The sequence below is a fragment of the Oratosquilla oratoria genome, chromosome 12, assembly GCF_046742065.1.
Source record: "Oratosquilla oratoria isolate Oo_2021 chromosome 12, ASM4674206v1, whole genome shotgun sequence".
Classification (NCBI taxonomy): domain Eukaryota; kingdom Metazoa; phylum Arthropoda; class Malacostraca; order Stomatopoda; family Squillidae; genus Oratosquilla; species Oratosquilla oratoria.
The window spans coordinates 69,773,990-69,792,654 of record NC_134788.1 but is presented as its reverse complement, the minus strand read 5'-3'; the positions used below and the strand labels follow the sequence as shown (position 1 = coordinate 69,792,654).

The window sequence follows — 18,665 nt, the reverse complement described above, 5'->3', positions numbered from 1 at the left end:
CATCGTTACATCATCTTTGATAGCCGAGGGATACCCGACTTAGAGGTCTTCTTTCTCTTTTCTCGCATGTTTTCTAAAACTGTCTTTTCTTTAGCGCTCTCATAATCTTAGAAGCCAGGTAACCTGCCTTTTGTTAGGCACAGTGGTATTGCCTGTGGCATTCATAAAATCTGAAAAAAAAATATACATGAGTAAACTTGTTTCTTCACTAGTTGAATCAATGAGATCATGGGGATCAATGAAAGAATATCACGATTGTGCACGCAACTGGGATACCACTTTCTTGATCCTTGGTATCTCTTTTCCAGGCGTCATGACCTTTATGCTTCTGATGGGATCCACCTTACTCGCAGAGGCAAAGAGGTTTTTACAAACCTCATTGTGGGAGTTTGTAATAAACTAGTTCCTTTTTGGGGGTAGAAACTCAAAGGGAAAGGGAAACAGAGTGTATCGGGGAAAACAGTGTAGGGTATAGTAATAATGTATAGCAATATGTCAGTGTAGGACAAAATATTATACTAGGATGTAATGTCAAAGGACAAAACATCACTATGGGATTTATCAAAAGTGGTGAACAAAATATTAAGATGGGATATAATGATAGTGGAAGACAAAATATCACGGAAGGATATAATGTCAGTGGAGGACAGAATATCATTTTAGGAAGGGATGCCGGACAGCATGTCAACGAACGAGGGGTGGCCGATGTGGAACGCGGTGACGTAGGGGGGCAAGATATACATAAGAGATCGAATGACCATGATGGACCAGATATCCGTGATGGGGCAAATGTCCATGAGCCATTGAATGTCAATGAAGGACCATATGTCAAAAATAAAACAAGATGTCAATAAGTAACAAAATTATAATGTAAGGCATGATGTTGAAACTCAAGATGTGTCAAAAAGAAATAATCACGAATTTGTTAATATCATGTACTTTAATGCTCGTAGTATTAGGAATAAATTCCAAGAAATATAGGCGTATGTCAAAAGTGAAAATCTCGATATGGTATGAATAACCGAGACATGGTTAGATGGTGGAAAGTCTGAAGCTGAATTTAATATTGCGGGATTTAAACACTTTCATCAGGATAGAAACCACAAGAAAGATGAGGGTGTTCTGTTGTACGTTGAAAGCAATGTCCATGCCTGTGTTTTAGAGAAAGTAAAACAGGATGCATATGATAGTTTGTGGGTAGAATTAACCCAAACAAATGGGCAAAATATGAATTAATGTGTAATATATAGGCCAAAGACATTATCATTAGCAGACGATAAGCTGTTGTTTCAAGAACTGTCTAGTTTCTGCAACCGGGACTTATTGACAATGAGTGATTTCAATTTTACTGACATTGATCGGATAACCCATGAACATGGCCATATAGGTAGTCGCTTGATAGATTTTCTCGGTGACAAGTACTTAGTTCAGCATGCAAAAGAGCCCACAAGATATGGAAACTTACTCTATTTATTACTAGCAGTGAAAGCATGATAACCGATGAAGAAGTTGGTGAAATTATTGCAAATAGTGATCACAACTTATATTCAAATTGCTAAATAAAATTTAGAATACATACTTGTGTATTTAAAATACCTGATTTTAGGAAAGCTCAGTTCATAGGATTACATCAGGAGCTTCAGCTTACAGATTGGGAGGCAAAATTAAGCGAAAGACCTATAGATCATAGTACTACTACTACTATTAATAACAATAATAATTTATAATAATGATGATAACAACAACAACAACAATAATAATAAAAACGATAATAATAATAATAATAATAATAATAATAATAATAATAATAATAATAATAATAATAATAATAATAATAATAATAATGATAATAATAATAATAAGAATAAGAATAAGAATAAGAATAATAGTAATAAAATAATAATAATAATAATAATAATAATAATAATAATAATAATAATAATAATAATAATGATAGTAATAATAATAATAATAATAATAATAATAATAATAATAATAATAATAATAATAATAATGATAATAGTAATAATATATATATATATATATATATATATATATATATATATATTATTACTATTATTACTATTATTATTATTATTATCATTATATTGATAATGATAACAAAAAACAATAACAAAAGGAATGGAAAAAACTAGAGCATTCTTTTGGGAGAAGCGTCGGCTGCTTCACAGAATCCAGTCAAGGTTGCAGATTCTTAGAAACGTGTCGATGATTTTCCTCCGCCATTGATCTCTTTCACCTTCCTCAACGAACTTCGTCACTAAAGGCACAACCCAAAGCTAACTTTACCTAACCTAGCATAACCTAAACAAATAAATATGTGAATAGATAAATAAATAAGTAAATAATTAGATAGATAAATAAATAAATGAATAATAAATAAATAATTGAACAGATGAATTAATAAATAAGTAAATTATTAAATACGTATATACATAAATAAATAAGGAATGAAAATAAATAAATAAATGAATATATATATATATATATATATATATATATATATATATATATATATATAAATCAATCAATCAATATTTAAAAAGAACAAATAAATAATTCAATAAATAAACGAGTAGATATATAAACAAATGTATGAAAAATTTCCTCGTCATGTGGAACGTGCGGACAAAGAAATGCAACGTCTAACTATCGCGGGAAGAACATAAAACGACAAGCCGAGGTGCGTCTGCAAACAACCCCAAGTAGTTTTGAAGACGGGGAAGGGACCCGATGGGAAACTTAGCATGGGCGAGTGACCAGGAAAATTTTCTGCACTGGCAATTGGGATTCCCAGATTCAGGTAGTGGTAAAAAAAAAAAAAAAAAAAAAAAAAAAAAGTTAAGAGAACAGGCACCAAACGTCAAAATTCAATTTCTTTCGTATGCATGTGCTATTCTTTTGTTTGGAGCGAAGTTGGCAGATTTTGTTTCGTACGCAATAACTGAGCCAGGGGTTGTTTTGTTTACATATTTGAATAGACATCACTGACGATAGTGCCCGAGCCGAAAATATAGGCTGTTGTTGTGACTTGGTTTCTAGGTGCCAGGAACTCATGGTGTCTTTGTATTCAAAGTTGTTGTTGTTGTTGTCGTTGCTGTTGTTGAATTTCCTTTTCCCTGTCATTAAAAAATAAAGGCCATCCACTCGATACATGCTGTGCCACCAAGTTGTTGTTGTTGTTGTCGTTGCTGTTGTTGAATTTCCTTTTCCCTGTCATTAAAAAATAAAGGCCATCCACTCGATACATGCTGTGCCACCAGATCTGTAGTGTGTCAAGATGTACGTGACATTGCTGTGTAGATAAATAGCAGAATAAATTTTCCCATCTTTAACTCATATATGGTTATTTTGGAACTGAGAGAATGAGCAGTTTCTATTTTTTTTTCATGTTTACTTTTCTTAAGACGTGAGCTACAAATTGGTGCAATGTCACGGTTGTTGACAATATCTTGTCTCTCTGAGCATACCTCTTTCTCACCTCTAGGGAAACAGTGAAAATATACATCATCATCTCTCTTAAAAAAAGTGTACTAACATTATACATTCTTAAAAGTTTGAGTATACAGCTGAGAGAGAGGTCTATAAACAAACTACCAATTGTGTTTTTACGGATCAGATGCTTGGAGCTTGAATGACGTCATGGCTGGTGCATGTGCAGTTGGGAATGTGTTTTAAGTCATTGATAAGTAGGTCTTGTTGTCGGAAGGGTAAAACTTTAAAAGACCTACACAAGAACCCTTGCAAAGGAGTTCTTCTACAAAATAAATTCTCCAAGAGGTACAGCCATCACAGTGAAAGAAGGTGTTCCAAAGGACGCAGAGATGTGGACAGCACAAGCGGGTGGGTTTTCCCCATGACGTCTGTCTGATCAACTAGTTAATTTCTTTTATATTACACAACCAATGACGTGGGCGTTCATGATCCCATTTCGTGGCAATCAGGTTTGTTTTTGCATAGTACTGTAATCAGACATTCAAACAAATCGAAAAGATGTTTGTGGAATAATGAAGTAAGTAAGAAATGGTAAAACTATATCTGGCAACCTGCAAAACACGGTAGGACTTGAGGCTTCACACTTTGTGAGACAATCGTCGACGACACTTAGGTCTCGACCACAATATCGGCAGGATGCAGGTCTCTCTTGTAATTACGGTGGCCTTGGCACTGTGCGCCGTCGGTTATTCCAACCGTAAGTAGAAATACAGTAATCACATATTTACAAATGGTAGAAGCCAAAATTCTAAATCTAAAAGGTTAGGGAGAATGAAACTAATGTACCTTTTGCTTGAATGTGCAATCATTTCATTCAGGAGTGTGTGTGTGAGATGTACTTACCTTGATAGTTGAAGGATTTGAATTCGTTTGTGAGGACGTTCATGTGAAAATAACCTTGATGACGCTTTCTCATGGACCAGTCTCAGCATGAGCGAACAGAATCAAAGTTAAGTAGCCCGTTGGCCCAAACACCGTCGTTAAGAATCTTCAATGCCAAACGTATTGGCGAAGTTGCTTCTGCTTACTTCTGGGTTGCGTCTACGTCCTGACAGTCTGGGACCCTTCCTTTTTGTCGGCGATGGGTTACTAGCGTTATTCTTAGCTGCGATGATGCGAAGAGGTGTACCGTAAAATGGTATATTTTTGTGTGTTCAGTAGCGAAATGTCTGCTGGTCAAATGTCCGGAGATGGGGAGTATGTTCGAGGCCATATGTCTTAGTTAAAAGTCCACAAATGTCCAGTTGAGGCACTTACTGCGATGAGTTGTAAAGTGCAAATCTAAGAGAGGTATGTTGCGCGATTTGGTGTTTCCTGGTCTGATGTCCGGCGGACAAGTGTCGAAAGCCCGCCAGGCTCGAGATGTGTTCCCGTTACACCCTTTGAAAGTGAAACCAGTTTGTCTTAGTCTGAATTAGATGGACTGCTGGCAGGTTAAAAAGAAAACGAGTTTCGTGTGGCCAGCCACATGTCCTGGGCAGATATTCTGACCGCATCATATGTTCGTGTTTTAATACGGTTCAACACCGTACCGATTCTGCTTATTCTTTCTCCTGCCGCCTTCCAGCCAGTTCAGATTGCTCAGGTACAGGAAAGTGGAGAGTGGAATGCAATTGGTGTCATTGTAAAAACGGCCGCCCCATCTGCACAAAGGAGCCCTGCACAGGTGAGTTCGGCCCTAATATCATCTAGAATATGTACTTGTGCGTGCGTGTGTGTGTGTGTGTGTGTGTGTGTGTGTGTGTGTGTGTGTGCGTGTGCGTGTGTGTGCGTGTGTATGTGTGTGTGTGAGTTTGTGCCTCCGTGTATTGTTTGGGTTTGTGTTATCTGTGGATTGTATACTACACCGGTTTGTACAACTCTGTGTGTCCTCTGAAATGTACGTCTGTGTCTCAATAACTTCTGTTTTTTGCCTTACGTGTCTTTCGTGTCTGTGTCTTTGTGTGTCTTACATGTCACTTGCTTCCCCTGCAGGGCAAACCGTGGGTCTCCAATGTAGTGGCAAAGTGACATGGACGAAGGACTGTAGCAGATGTCAATGCAGCGACGGCTTGCCACACTGCGCTTATATCTGCAGTGTCTGAGATGAGACATTTCGAGTATTTTAAATGAACTTTCGTTTAACCCATTCAACTTCGATGACAAGACATCTTGTCATTTGGTCAAATAAAACAAAAAATCATAAAACACCAAAATGTTTGATCAAACACCAGAAAAAATATGACGTCAGTCCTCGCTTCGCTCGCAGCGAAGCGAGGACGGACGTCATATTTTTCTGGTGTTTGATCAAACATTTTGGTGTTTTATGATTTTTTGTTTTATTTGACCAAATGACAAGACATCTTGTCATCGGAGTTGAATGATGGGTTAAGGAGATGAGGGGTCCTGTTGCCGCAAAACCGAAACATTGACACACGCGCTGTGTGTGCCGTGAAATCTTAGTTCCTCATGAAGGATTCACCTCACAGAACGAGCAGACAACCCAACAGCAGCTGCATGTCTGCGGGCAGAGCGTTGAAGGGATCGCAAAACAGAAAGCCTTACCGCGTCAGTGTTTTGGGGCGACCTTGCTGTTGGTGGAAGCCAATTTTTTTTGTTTGTTTTTTCTTCACATCACCAGTTTTCTTAAAGATGTTTACTCATGAAAAAATCGACTGCTGGCCAGGAACATGACCACGGGCCGCAATATTGAAATGTGTACAGAATACACCTTGCGTGGCGATGATTGAGCGACTGCTGGAAAAGGATGCCTCGACAGCGAACGCGCGCTCCACCTTCGTTCACTTAATGATGCTAACTGAACAAACCATCGCAGCACAACTTTAGACTCCACCCTCTCGAATGTGGAGTGTGTGTGTGTGTGTGTGTGTGTGTGTGTGTGTGTGTGTGTGTGTGTGTAATATATATATATATATATATATATATATATATATATATATATATGTATGTATGTATGTATGTATATTGTATATATATGTATATACATATGTATATATATATAAATATATATATATATGTGTGTGTGTGTGTGTGTGTGTGTGTAGTGAGTGGTGGGATGAGGAAGCACACACTCTCTTAAAAAGGAGAGTGTACTAACATTATACATACTTAAAAGTTTGGGTATACAGCTGAGAGAGAGAGGTCTATAAACAAACTACCAATTGTGTCTTTTCGGATCAGATGCTTGGAGCTTGAATGAAGTCACAGCTGGTGCATGCGCAGTTAGGGATGCGTTTTAGGTCATTGACAATTATGCCGCGTATATGTATGTATATAGGCCTATGTATGTTTTTTCATAAATATATGACTGTATTAGCTTTCATTGATGATGATAGATATGATTATTTGGAAAAAAGAATTAATAAAGTTAAAATGACTAAACTATGATATTTGGAAAGACAAATGATGTTATGACGTCTCGAATAGACGAGCAAATTACGAGACAACGTCAATATTGGAGCCAGTTGAATGTTGCACTTGTCGTGACGTCATGTCATTTTCCTCCTGAATCGAATTGATCTATGACGTCATATCTGTTTCCTTTCCGAATTGAGCCCATGTGTTGTTATCTACACTTTGAACGTGTGTTTATGAGTTTATTTTAGTCCTTAACCCATTAAACTCCGATGACAAGATGTCTTGTCATTTGGTCAAATAAAACAAAAAATCATAAAACACCAAAATGTTTGATCAAACACCAGAAAAATATGACGTCAGTCCTCGCTTCGCTGCGAGCGAAGCGAGGATTGACGTCATATTTTTCTGGTGTTTGATCAAACATTTTGGTGTTTTATGATTTTTTGTTTTATTTGACCAAATGACAAGACATCTTGTCATCGGAGTTTAATGGGTTAAATGAATCGATTAATCAATTGATTAATCATTCAATTAATGAATTTTATTTTCTCTTTCAAATCAGCCAACTGTCACCTGAAATTCGACCAAGGTCCTTGTGAAGCCTTGATGTACAGGTGGGGCTTCAACAGTGCTACCCAGCGTTGTGAAGAATTCCAATATGGTGGTTGCCAAGGCAACGAAAACAACTTTGAATCTCTTGAAGATTGCAGGGACGCCTGTGAATAGTAAGAGAGACTACTGCACGGGGAATGAGGAAAATGGCTGTCTACTTAGTGTAGATATATTCTAAAGAAAATCTTTACTATTCTCAAAGAAACTGTTAACAATGATGTAAATAAACAATCATATTCTACCCAGGTCAAATATTTACTAACATGTTCCTAATTTTTTCTTATATTTCGTAATGTTTACGATTTATAATTTTCTGTTTGTCTTTCATTTTATGATTTAATAAAATTCGAGAATTAACATAAATCGTTACCTGCTTGATTTTTCACCCTTGTCCACACTCTGAAAAAATATCGTTTTTTCTTGTCGGTTGACATTTGAGAAAGAAATTCTGCAGAGGCCAATGATAGTAGAGGAGGCAAATGAATAAATGAATATATAAATAAAGTGATTAGTTAATGAATTAGTTAATTAATAAACAAGTGAATAAATAAATAAATAATTACATAGATAAAAGAAAAAAACAGCAGATATAATGCATAAACAAATAGGTAATTAGTAATAGATAAATAGAAAATAAATGAAGATATGAATAAATAAGTAGAAGAATATAATAGATGAGTGAATAAGTAGATAAATTGATATACAAACAAATATACAATTGTATATAAGATCAATAAATCAATAAACAAACAAACGAATGAATGAATGAATAGATGACTGAATAGATAGATAAATAAAGACAAAATACGAGCAATAATTACCTCCGTTCGGATCACCATCTAGCAAGCACAGAAGACAGAACACCTACAGAATTGTCCGCTGGGGCCGTGGTGGACCGGAGTCCAAAAGCATTCTGTTACATTTTGCTTAGGTTATGGACTGTAATTCTTCTGTCTTTTCCCATGTCAATACTCCGGCTCTAGACTTCCATCAATTCGGTTTCTAGAAGATTCACTCTAGATCTCTTTAGATCATGTAGGGATTGCTTTTATTTGCGACAGGTAAAATAAATGCTGAAGCATTGAGATAAAAGAATATATCATATTAATATTGCGGATATTCAGCCGTGACTTGTTTACCAAGACAAACATGTCGAACAACTGAACCGAAGATTTCGACGCGATCTTAAGAAATTAACTTTTGTTGTATTTACAAGTTCCTTCAAGTCAGGGGTTCTCAACCTGGGGCCCGCGGGACGGCTTCCAGAGGCACTTAGATGATGACCAGGGAAAGATTACCCAAATGTTGAAATCTGCAGTGGAGACAGAACACCTATGGTAAACCTTAACTGATGAATAAAGTCATTACAACTTGAACCATTTGATATCCACTGCGGTACCATTGCCATTTTACATTACATAAGAACATAAGAATGAAGGAGACTGCAGTAGACCATAAGGCCTACACTAGGCAGCTCCGTATCCATCACCACCTGTCATCCCCATCCATAAAGCTGTCTAATCATTTCTTAAAACAACGGATAGTTTCAGCGCTTACTACATGGTTACTAAGTCTATTCCATTCGTCGACCACCCTATTAGTAAACCAATTCTTGCCCAATTCCTTCTTAAATCTAAATTTGCCCAGTTTAAATCCATTACTGCGAGTCCTGCCCTGTTGTTTTAATATGATGACCTTGTTTGCATCACCCTTGTTAAAGCCTTTGATCCACTTGAACACCTCTACTAGATCACCCCGCACTCTGCGTCTTTCCAGAGTGTCAGTTTAACGGTGGTACGGGTCGATGGTCTGATAACTCTCGGGGTTCGTAACGAGAGAAAGGTTGAGATTCCCTGCTTCAAGCTATGGAAATTCAAAAAGAAATAACTATTTCATCTAAAAACATATTTCATTTTTCTTATCAATTGTGGCCCACATGTTGAATTTATAGTATTCGAATGTGATGTATTGTTTACATAGTGACGATGATATTGTCACCCAAAAAAAGTTATATTCTCATCTTTACCTTTTCTTGCTGGCTAGAAAAGAGTAAACTAAACGCTAAAAAATCGCCCACATTAAGATGTGTTTTGATTTTCTCAGGTTACACGAATGCCATGAGTGATATTAAAGAAAAACCCGTAGCTACTAGCCGGGTTAATGATCCGACTAGTGAAGAAACAAGTTTACTCATATAGATACATATATATATATATATATATATATATATATATATATATATATATATATATATATATATATATATATGTGTGTGCTTTTTTTTCTTAGATTTTATGAACGCCATAAGTAATACTAGAGGGCACAACAGAAGACAGGTGAGGCACTTTTTCGAACCTTTTGCTAAATTCGAGGTATAAAACATCGTAACTACCATTGTTATCTGTCATCTTGTAGACATTAGTGTAAAGGGATAAAAGATTAGTTACACACGACCTATCCTTGGTGAGCCTGTGCTGTGAGTCATGAATAGAATTATGCCTCACTAAATGTTCCCTGATACTATTTGCTATTAATGATTCCAGCATTTTACCTATAACCGACGTCAAACTGATTGGTCTGTAGTTGTATGTAGATGATCTATCACCATTTTGAAATACAGAAACAACGTTTCTCTGCCCTCCAAGAAATAGGCACAAATCTAGTGTCAACCGACTTGATACATACCTCACAAATCTAGTGTCAACTGACTTACTACATACCTCACAAATCTAGTGTCAACTGACTTACTACATACCTCACAAATCTAGTGTCAACCGACTTACTACATACCTCACAAATCTAGTGTCAACTGACTTACTACATACCTCACAAATCTAGTGTCAACCGACTTACTACATACCTCACAAATCTAGTGTCAACCGACTAACTACATACCTCACAAATCTAGTGTCAACCGACTTACTACATACCTCCGTTAATTGCCCACACATTTCAAATTAGTACTTTCTTAGTACCCTCGCAAAAAATTCAGCCGGCTGGACCAGGGGATTTTGTAGCTTTCAATCTATTATCAATTCAATCAGGAGGTGCCAAGATAAGAGGGAGGGTAGAGGGTGGAGGGGAGTGGAGTGTATTAGGGATGGAATGGGTGGGAATGGTTTTTATGCCTTTGTTTTTTGGCTACCTCCCTTGTAAGGGGGAAAAAGCCTTTGGTCTGTATGTAGATCTATTATCTGTCTGACTGCATCTTCCTTGTTAACCCATTAAACTCCGATGACAAGATGTCTTGTCATTTGGTCAAATAAAACAAAAAATCATAAAACACCAAAATGTTTGATCAAACACCAGAAAAATATGACGTCAGTCCTCGCTTCGCTCGCAGCGAAGCGCGAGCGAAGCGAGGACTGACGTCATATTTTTCTGGTGTTTGATCAAACATTTTGGTGTTTTATGATTTTTTGTTTTATTTGACCAAATGACAAGACATCTTGTCATCGGAGTTTAATGGGTTAATGCTGATGCTAGAGAGTCTATCTCACTCTTCCCCACTGAAGATCAGGTTGCCGTCAGGCACCATATCTAACCTCTCTTTTGCAATTACCGAGAGAAAATCTTGACTAAAGGCCTCGCTCATTTTTCTCCCTGTATCTATCAAGACGTTTTCGTCGGAGATAATCTAGTCTATTGAGAATTTCAGTAATACGTTTCACCTTCCTGCCTATTATCTCTACCAAAATATGATCCGTGCCCAATTTGCAAGTAATTGATAATGCAAGCTTTTGGGTGACGCCATGTTTTGTTTGTCTTAATCAATTTATTCATTTATTGACTTATTCATTAATTTGTTTATCTATTTGTTTTATGTTACTTTAATTAATATTTACTGTTATATTTCATTTTCTATACATTCCCTGTGCATTTTTCACTGTTTACAGCTTGTCAAAGAAGGTTGGGTTAGGTAAGGTTAACCCATTAAACTCCGATGACAAGATTCCTTGTCATTTGGTCAAATAAAACAAAAAATCATAAAACACCAAAATGTTTGATCAAACACCAGAAAAATATGACGTCAGTCCTCGCTTCGCTCGCGGGCGAAGCGAGGACTGACGTCATATTTTTCTGGTGTTTGATCAAACATTTTGGTGTTTTATGATTTTTTGTTTTATTTGACCAAATGACAAGGAATCTTGTCATCGGAGTTTAATGGGTTAAGATAGTTTATGTTAGGTTAGCTCCGAGCATGCGGACCCTATGTCGGGAAAAGGACCCATTGGGAGGTAATTATATTATGGCAAAATTCACAAGAAAATTAAATTCATACACTTATCACCTTAGGGACATGCTTTTAAACATTTGGTAAGGTTAGGATATGACAGATGTTGTTATTTTATTCTAGATTAAGATTACATAAGTTTTGCTAATGTCGGCTTTAATTTATAAGGAAAAAAAACGCCATATTGGCTAGATTTTTTTTTCTAGAATACCTCCAAACTGGCTGGGATTTATGAGAATACCGCAATACCGACAGCGACATCGTCGTCGGAAGTGGCAGCAATACTTCTGGCTGATTTTTTTGTCGATAAAGAATATAATTCAAGATTTCGGTATAAAACAAATGTTCCAAATATGTCTGAGTTATATGCTGAGTTTCCAAATGCTCGTATTCTGTGTTTTTTTTTTCAGTCTCATAGTTTGTGATTAACGACGTTATCTCTTTGTATTTTCCCGTTTTATGAAGCTGTCCAACTGAATCGACATATTCAGAAAATATGCGGGAAAGAGAAACATTTCTTCTGAACTGAATATTCCCCCGACTATCAAAGATCGTTTCCAAGAAAAATGCAATCACCACCGTCAAAGACGACGCGCCAAAGAACATAGATAAAGATGAAATAATGTACTAAATGACAAGTTACAACACAGGTATATAATGTAAAATTTATACGAAAGCTTTGTGAATAATTTGCAAGAAATAGAATGTCGACATAATACCTGTTTCCTGTTTTCCTCCATCTGGAAATATGCCCCATGACGTCAGAGACAGCCGAGTTTGCCTGAGGTTCAACAATGATTATTCACGACAAGATATTTCCTTCATTGAACGCATCCATATGCGTAGGTGTTCACTGACCTGTTCTAAGACATTCAGGTATGTTCTTGCAGTCTATTGTACTCAAACACTCAGACTACTCGAATAGATACTTATGGAATAAATGAAGAATGCTAAATGACGAATGTGCAAGAGGTATCTGGCAGCCTGCGGAGTATTCTTATAATAAGCGACGGGACTATGGCAGCTCCACACCAACGAAGTCTATCGACGTAAGAAGTCACCCCAGCCCACGCTTGTGGACAGCTCGACAAGATGCAAGTCTCCCTCGTAATTGCATTGGCCTTGGCATTGTGCTGTGGCACCTTTGCCCCAAGTAAGTAAAGGACTAGTGATCATATGTTTACAAATACGTAGAGATTTGAATTCTTGATCCACATGTATACAGAGAATAGTGCTGTTTTGCTTGAACATAGTTGCCCCTTTAGGAGCAAGTGATTGTGTGGTGTAGTGGCATTCTCTACTTGATAGTTAAAGGGTTTGAATTACTTTGTATGAACATTAGTATGTTAATAACATTGATAACCTTTTTTTCAGCCTCAACGTGGGCGGACAAAGTTAACGTTGGGTAGGCCGTGGGCCTAAACACCAAATTTAAGAATACCCAATGTCAAACGTGCACGGTGCATACACGCACAAGCGCTAATGCGCATGAGAAAGGGAGAGATGGAAATGTTTAAAGAAAGAGGCGCACACAGACAGACAGGCAAACAAAGGGACAATGGATAGTTACAAATAAGATAAATACAAATTATATATTATTTCATAATGTACATGTATCTTATTTGTAAATATTCATGATCCTATCATTACACTTAGATCCTGAAGATGTCTCATTAAAGACGAAACGTTAAGAAATAAGTGGAAGAGCATGGAAACATAGTTTACACTCGCCCAATTGAAGGAAAACAAATTATTATAAAAACTAAGAACGCTAAGAAGAAATTGAATGGTTATAAGAATTCTGTCTTTTTAATAGAGTGTGTGTGTGTGTGTGTGTGTGTGTGTGTGTGTGTGTGTGTGTGTGAGAGAGAGAGAGAGAGAGAGAGAGAGAGAGAGAGAGAGAGAGAGACAGAGAGAGAGCAAAACCGTTGGATAGCCTTGTCGTCTTTTATCGAATGTAACAGTGGCTTTCCACCACATAGCTGAGGGAAAAAAAGAAAAATACAATGGATGATACGCCCTAGACATGTATATGCTGCAGTGGTGTGCTCTCCACGTAGGGAGAAAGATGTAAAACATGTTTAAAGAATACAAAGGGCAGCGACCAAATTGGTTTTCAACTTTGCAGATAAAACTAAATAGGAAAAAGTATAAAAGAATAAATAAAAGCATTGGACCTATCACCATTGAAAGAAAGCAAAGAGGTGACTTCATAGCGTCTATAAGGACCTTAAAGAGAATAGATCAAAGTTAGAGATTATCTCTTGGTTTTGAACAGTGTTTCCCAACCTTTTCGAAATGATTACCCCAAAATTCAATTTTGCAGTTATCAATTACCCCATTGAACATATACCCGGTAATATCGGATGTTTTTTTTTCACTGTCACCTGATGAACTGCATGGGCTATATAGCCCGCTATTGGCTGTATATATATATTGAAGGATCCAACACAAATGCAAACTTTTCCACTTTTAGGTATATGAACATCAACCATCATAAATCCAGAATATTCAATACAACAATAATAATACAAAAAAGCACAGCGCCAGCCATTCAGATCACGTGTCGTTTGTAGTGACGTCACTGCAGATAGGCGGGTACGTACAAATCCTGCAATGTAGTGATATATCCTGAGTGTAGAGTCGTAGACTGTAGAAGTGTAGAGTGTAGTGATATATATGTAATTGGAGAGAGTTAAACCGATTGACTTGGTCAGGCTACCTCTTCTCACACAGAACATCCATTAGCCCAAAAATATGGGTCCATTACCCCACTAGGGTAGTTTACCCTGGGGTTGGGAAACATTGACTCTAGAACAAGGGAGAGTCAAGAGGCCATAGGGACAAATTAAAAAGAAAATTTCTAAAGAGACGTTGGTAAACAATTTACCATATATCTTCATCAATTTCTAGAATGCCTTAACCCATTAAACTCCGATGACAAGATTCTTGTCATTTGGTCAAACAAAACAAAAAATCATAAAACACCAAAATGTTTGATCAAACACCAGAAAAATATGACGCCAGTCCTCGCTTCGCTCGCGAGCGAAGCGAGGAGGACTGGCGTCATATTTTTCTGGTGTTTGATCAAACATTTTGGTGTTTTATGATTTTTTGTTTTGTTTGACCAAATGACAAGAATCTTGTCATCGGAGTTTAATGGGTTAAGAACTGGAGAAAGCGAGCTCACAACCAAATTCAAAACGTGATGAGATAATTGGAGGAAAGAAGACAAAACTCCACAAGTTTAGCTCCCTGCTCCTACTCTACAATTAAGTACTCAGAAATACACAGTCGATATAATCCTACGTTTTTGTTTATATTCTATCCATTTAGTCGTGCAGTTGTTTGATATTACTTTTCTATATAGATCTTCTGGTCTGGGCAATTATGGATACCAGAAAGGAGACTACTGATATCAAAATAAAACGAATGTCTCAGTAAACTAATGACCTGATTAATCCATGAATGTATGAAAAATCCTGTTAACTCTTTATGTATACTTCTTCCTATCCTCCCCCAGGCAACGCCTCCAGTCATTCAGGCAGGCCCAGTCATTCAGGCAGGTGCCTCATACGGCCAATTAGTTATGGCAACTGCAAGAGTCTTGGCTATGGATGGGTCTACGAGAGGTGAGTAGGTGTGGAGGGGGTTCGGCTTGGATGGCCCTTGTGACGACATAAAAGTTGTACTGGGTGGCAATGAAAGTCATTTGTGGAAATTACACTGTAATCACTGATACTACAACTAATACGTGTGTATACAAAGAGAGCTGGCTCTCCACTGACGCCAGGCCGCCAATTTGCGCGGGAAAGACGTGCATCGCATTTGAGATATCCAGTATAATTACAAATATACATAATGTACACATAATTACAATAAATAATAAAACAATAAACAACAAAACATATGAAAATTTTATAAAGAGGGGGAAACATATAATTCCCCAAATAAGCAACACACAAATACAATGTACGATAATGGTATGATATACAAATAAGCAACACACAATTACAATGTACGATAATGGTATGATATACAACATACCACGCTAACACAAAATGACCTGGGATGGCCTGGCCTGCTGGCCAATCCTGTGTGATAGAAACGCTGGTTATCAGTGATACAAAGTAATAATAATATGTCCAGCAGCACCAAGATCCACAGAGATCACTGCGTCCTGGCGAACACTTTGATCATTGCCCAGTGATGGTGATATTGGTGGGACTCCTCCTACCAAGGGCACACTCGGGTTTGGGGGCCAAACCGGAGCCATGGACAGGCCTGAAGATCAGGATACATTGCTGACAACAAGGATGTCACTAACTCGAGGGTTCCCCATTCGTAGATGACCTATTTGATCTCGGTCAGTATAAACACAAAATGACCCAGGTTGGTGTGTGTGTGTGTGTGTGTGTGTGTGTGTGTGTGTGTGTGTGTGTGTGTGTGTGTGTGTGTGCGTGTGTGTGTGTGTGTGTGTGTATGTGTGTGTGTATGGGTATGTGTGTGTATGTGTGTGTGTATGTGTATGTGTGTGTGTGTGTCTGTGTGTGTGTCTGTGTGTGTGTCTGTGTGTGTGTGTGTGTGTGTGTGTGTGCACGTACTCTAGTCAACAGTACCGAGATCCTACTCATCAAACACACGATCCCTTTTCGAATCATCGTCATTAGTATATTCAAGCCCATCAGACCCTCTACTCTTGTTGGTCTTTAGTCTTTATCATTGCTTACTTCTGTTCCAAAGACTATCAACGGTGGACGCCCCTCTCCCTTCGGACACCAATACAAACTTTCAACAAAATCGAATAAATTATCATCCCAAGTGTGCCTTTGCCTCTTTCAGAAACATTCGGGACTGCGTCTACACAGATTTTCAATGCAGGCCTGCTCCAAGTGTCTTTAAGAACAAGCAAGAATGCAGGAACACGTGCAAAGGACTTTCAGGGAAGTAAGGCGACATCTACTGCACCCAAGGTAGGTAAGAAGGCCTTCGGACTTCATCCTTAAATTCGGAGGTACGATATATCAAATAATAATATATACACTCGCATCACCTCGTGTACCTATAGAAACACCGAACAAAGACCATATGTAGAAATATTGCACAGAATATTTTCTCTTCTACCACAAGCTGTTCTTTCCGTGTTGCATTTTAATATACCTTTTACATAATAAATGAACAAACAACTACTAGTGTAATCAATAAAACTAACCATGCCAGGTGAAACTACAAGAAAGATGGAGAGTTTTGGTTGATATTGAAAACACAGAAGAGGTTATATTTGCCAATAGTAATGAGCATCATCATTGCTGTAAATAACGACGACACGAGGAACCCTTTAAACAACCCAGTCCTCCCAGTTTCGTTGCAAGGCATCCGATCTGGCTTGCCTTTTGGGGTTACACCAAACCCCAGTTTGCTTTAGGGCAACAAGTCCAACCAAAATATAGTTATGGGTGAGCGCGTTCGCGGCGTGGCAGGCGAGGAGTCACACAATATTCAGTGACCTTGTCACCAGGTCTCTCTCCACATCGGATATCATGTAGAATAATAATAATTATTATTATTCTACATGATATCCGACTCGACTACCTTTCCTCCACGTTTTTACATGAGAAGAGCTCACAGCCTACCAGCCAGTGACGTAGAAACAGAGCCACGCTGATACAACTGAAACAACGGTTCAACATGTCCTCCTGCACACGCATGAGAGAGTCCGTGGTCCATTGTCGACAACTGTGTGTGGGGCTATGGGTTCCCAGTCAGTGCAGAAGCTCGAGGCAGCAATCATTGTAACGATTATAATAATCGTTACAATGATTGCTGCCTCGAGCTTCTGCACTGACTGGGAACCCATAGCCCCACACACAATTGTCGACAATGGACCACGGACTCTCTCATGCGTCTGCAGGAGGACATGTTGAACCGTTGTTTCAGTTGTATCAGCGTGGCTCTGTTTCTACGTCACTGGCTGGTAGGCTGTGAGCTCTTCTCATGTAAAAACGTGGAGGAAAGGTAGTCGAGTCGAAGCTGAGATCTTAGTCCGGTTTGGAGACAGAGTGCCGTTCCCTCGGTTCTGCACACTCATCAAAGATGTGCGTGTGTCTCCGGTTATTTCTTCCCTACGCGCGTTAGCTTATTGTTGCTCTACATACTTTGATGAGGGAGGTTCTGGAGGATTCTGATGTCATGGTAGTGTGAGCATGTCGTAGGAAGGTATTGGACAGGGATTGTGTGAGTGTTTTGTCTGAATAAGCCACCAGGTGACCCAACATGTTGCAAACCCTGGTGCGAACAGCCCCTTACCACCAACATCTTTGTTCTGTGTCTGTTCCAGGGAAGACTATTAGGGTCTCCCTCGTGTCGTGCGAGCACGGCGCCACTGAGCCAGCCGGGGCTCCTTTCCCACAATTCTCGAACCATTTCTATTTGATCGCAGGTGCTGTGGCTGCTTCGGGAGTTGTGGACGTTTGCAGACGAAGCGAGGCCACGAAGAACCTGGACATCCACATCGGCACCCGAGGAAACGACGGAGACGACATCATGACGCCGGCCTAGGGCGATTGTTGTGGTGGTAGTGGAGTTTTGCTAAACAGGCGGTTTTCAAAATCGACGTCAAATGCACCCAACTGGGGACTTGGACTGATGTTTCAGTGCCACTTGTCACAAGAATATAAATGTTATCGTTATAAAAGACTTTGGAAATCGTTAACGAGATGCGTTTTTCTTCTGTTCCTTCACTGCTTACAGTTGTTCGTATTCTTCTTGTATGGTATCTTGGGTGATCACTATCTTCTAAGAACCCGAGTTCAATTCCTGGGACGAACGCAAAAATTGGTGGTGGGGTTAGACTTTATGGTTACACCTTGACAGAACATATCCACGTTGATCTCCAGCAAGGGGATGTGTATCAGCATTATATAAGGGAAGAGAGCACGGAAATCTG

The 18,665-nt window shown here is 38.4% G+C and overlaps 2 protein-coding genes across 5 annotated transcripts; both read left to right on the top strand.

Moving 5' to 3' along the window:
• The first annotated feature begins 4,075 nt into the window (after positions 1-4,075).
• Positions 4,076-7,848, top strand: LOC143031991 (kunitz-type anticoagulant protein Ir-CPI-like). 2 transcript variants are annotated; one of them, XM_076196416.1, is made up of 4 exons: positions 4,076-4,213; positions 5,084-5,182; positions 5,491-5,615; positions 7,436-7,576. In XM_076196416.1, the coding sequence occupies exons 1-3, from the start codon at positions 4,153-4,155 to the stop codon at positions 5,598-5,600; spliced, it is 270 nt and encodes an 89-aa protein (XP_076052531.1). In that variant the 5' UTR covers positions 4,076-4,152; the 3' UTR covers positions 5,601-5,615; positions 7,436-7,576. The 2 variants fall into 2 exon arrangements, with proteins under 2 accessions (XP_076052531.1, XP_076052530.1); XM_076196415.1 differs by lacking the exon at positions 5,491-5,615 and having other exon boundaries at positions 4,078-4,213; positions 7,436-7,848.
• A 3,816-nt stretch (positions 7,849-11,664) lies between these two features.
• LOC143031994 (uncharacterized) lies at positions 11,665-18,431 on the top strand. Of its 3 annotated transcripts, XM_076196423.1 has the most exons (5): positions 12,475-12,872; positions 14,196-14,317; positions 15,243-15,351; positions 16,562-16,692; positions 18,159-18,431. In XM_076196423.1, exons 3-5 carry the CDS (start codon positions 15,309-15,311, stop codon positions 18,264-18,266), a joined length of 282 nt encoding a protein of 93 aa, XP_076052538.1. In that variant the 5' UTR covers positions 12,475-12,872; positions 14,196-14,317; positions 15,243-15,308; the 3' UTR covers positions 18,267-18,431. The 3 variants fall into 3 exon arrangements, with proteins under 3 accessions (XP_076052537.1, XP_076052538.1, XP_076052539.1); XM_076196422.1 differs by lacking the exons at positions 16,562-16,692; positions 18,159-18,431 and adding an exon at positions 11,665-12,050 and having other exon boundaries at positions 12,185-12,872; positions 15,243-15,310; XM_076196424.1 differs by lacking the exon at positions 14,196-14,317 and having other exon boundaries at positions 12,608-12,872.
• Positions 18,432-18,665: the final 234 nt, after the last annotated feature.